This window comes from Acyrthosiphon pisum, chromosome A1 (assembly GCF_005508785.2).
Source record: "Acyrthosiphon pisum isolate AL4f chromosome A1, pea_aphid_22Mar2018_4r6ur, whole genome shotgun sequence".
Taxonomy (NCBI): Eukaryota; Metazoa; Arthropoda; class Insecta; order Hemiptera; family Aphididae; genus Acyrthosiphon; species Acyrthosiphon pisum.
Window position 1 is genome coordinate 10,495,941 of NC_042494.1, and position 819 is coordinate 10,496,759.

Consider the following 819-nt stretch of genomic DNA (forward strand, 5'->3'; position numbering starts at 1 on the left):
TGTTAGAGCATATAAATGCATATTTTCGAACTTTTTAGTGCATATTTTAATGCATATTTTGACAATTTTTAGTGCATGAATGCATGCTTATTTATGCATTTTTTAGTGCATGAAGTAACGAGCCCTGCTAATCAGTAATCACTGACTATAAAATTAGGTTTTGTAGAGTTATAAGTAGTTGAAATGTGCCATGTGGTGTATGGCAAAGTCATAAAATTCAAATTACGGATTACAGTGGCGTATACAGAGTATAACATAGATCTGTCTTTAGTTTATATTATAATATTATGCACATAACACATACCTAGTTATATTTTCTAAATTCAATAACTTTTTACATTTTCAATCCAGCTTGAACTCTTCAATAATATTTAAATCTTACTTAAAAATATGTCTTATATATTAATTAGTAGTTGGCTTACATTGTAATATAAAAAACATTAAACACATTACTTTGTAATAATATACAAAGTTGATTTAAATTATATCCAAATATTACTTAACTCAACTTATATTAATTAATTGTTATTATTCTTACAGGTTATTTTTACCAAAGATGAGTTGGATTTGTTTAAAAATTTGGAAGAACGTTCATATCCCCGTTATAACAAAAAGTACGGCATTGCATTTGGTGATCTTTCTGTGGAAAATTCCTTTGACCAATTACTGCGTTGCTACTGTAAAAAATGTTATGAACGTCCAGAGTTTACGTCATTTGAACAATTAGCTACACATATGGAACGAACCCATCGTCTTTATGCTTGTCGTCTTTGTGTGAATAATTTAAAGGTAATTTAAATTTGATATTAATCATATTAA

The 819-nt window shown here is 27.4% G+C and overlaps 1 protein-coding gene across 1 annotated transcript in view; it reads left to right on the forward strand.

Moving 5' to 3' along the window:
- LOC115033050 (E3 ubiquitin-protein ligase ZNF598-like) overlaps positions 1-789 on the forward strand; it is a gene marked incomplete at its 3' end in the record, with an annotated part of 3,814 nt that extends 3,025 nt beyond the window's left edge. The window contains 1 exon segment of the mRNA XM_029486615.1: positions 541-789. Within this exon segment, the coding sequence (XP_029342475.1) occupies positions 541-789 (249 nt within the window).
- Between the last annotated feature and the right edge of the window lie 30 nt (positions 790-819).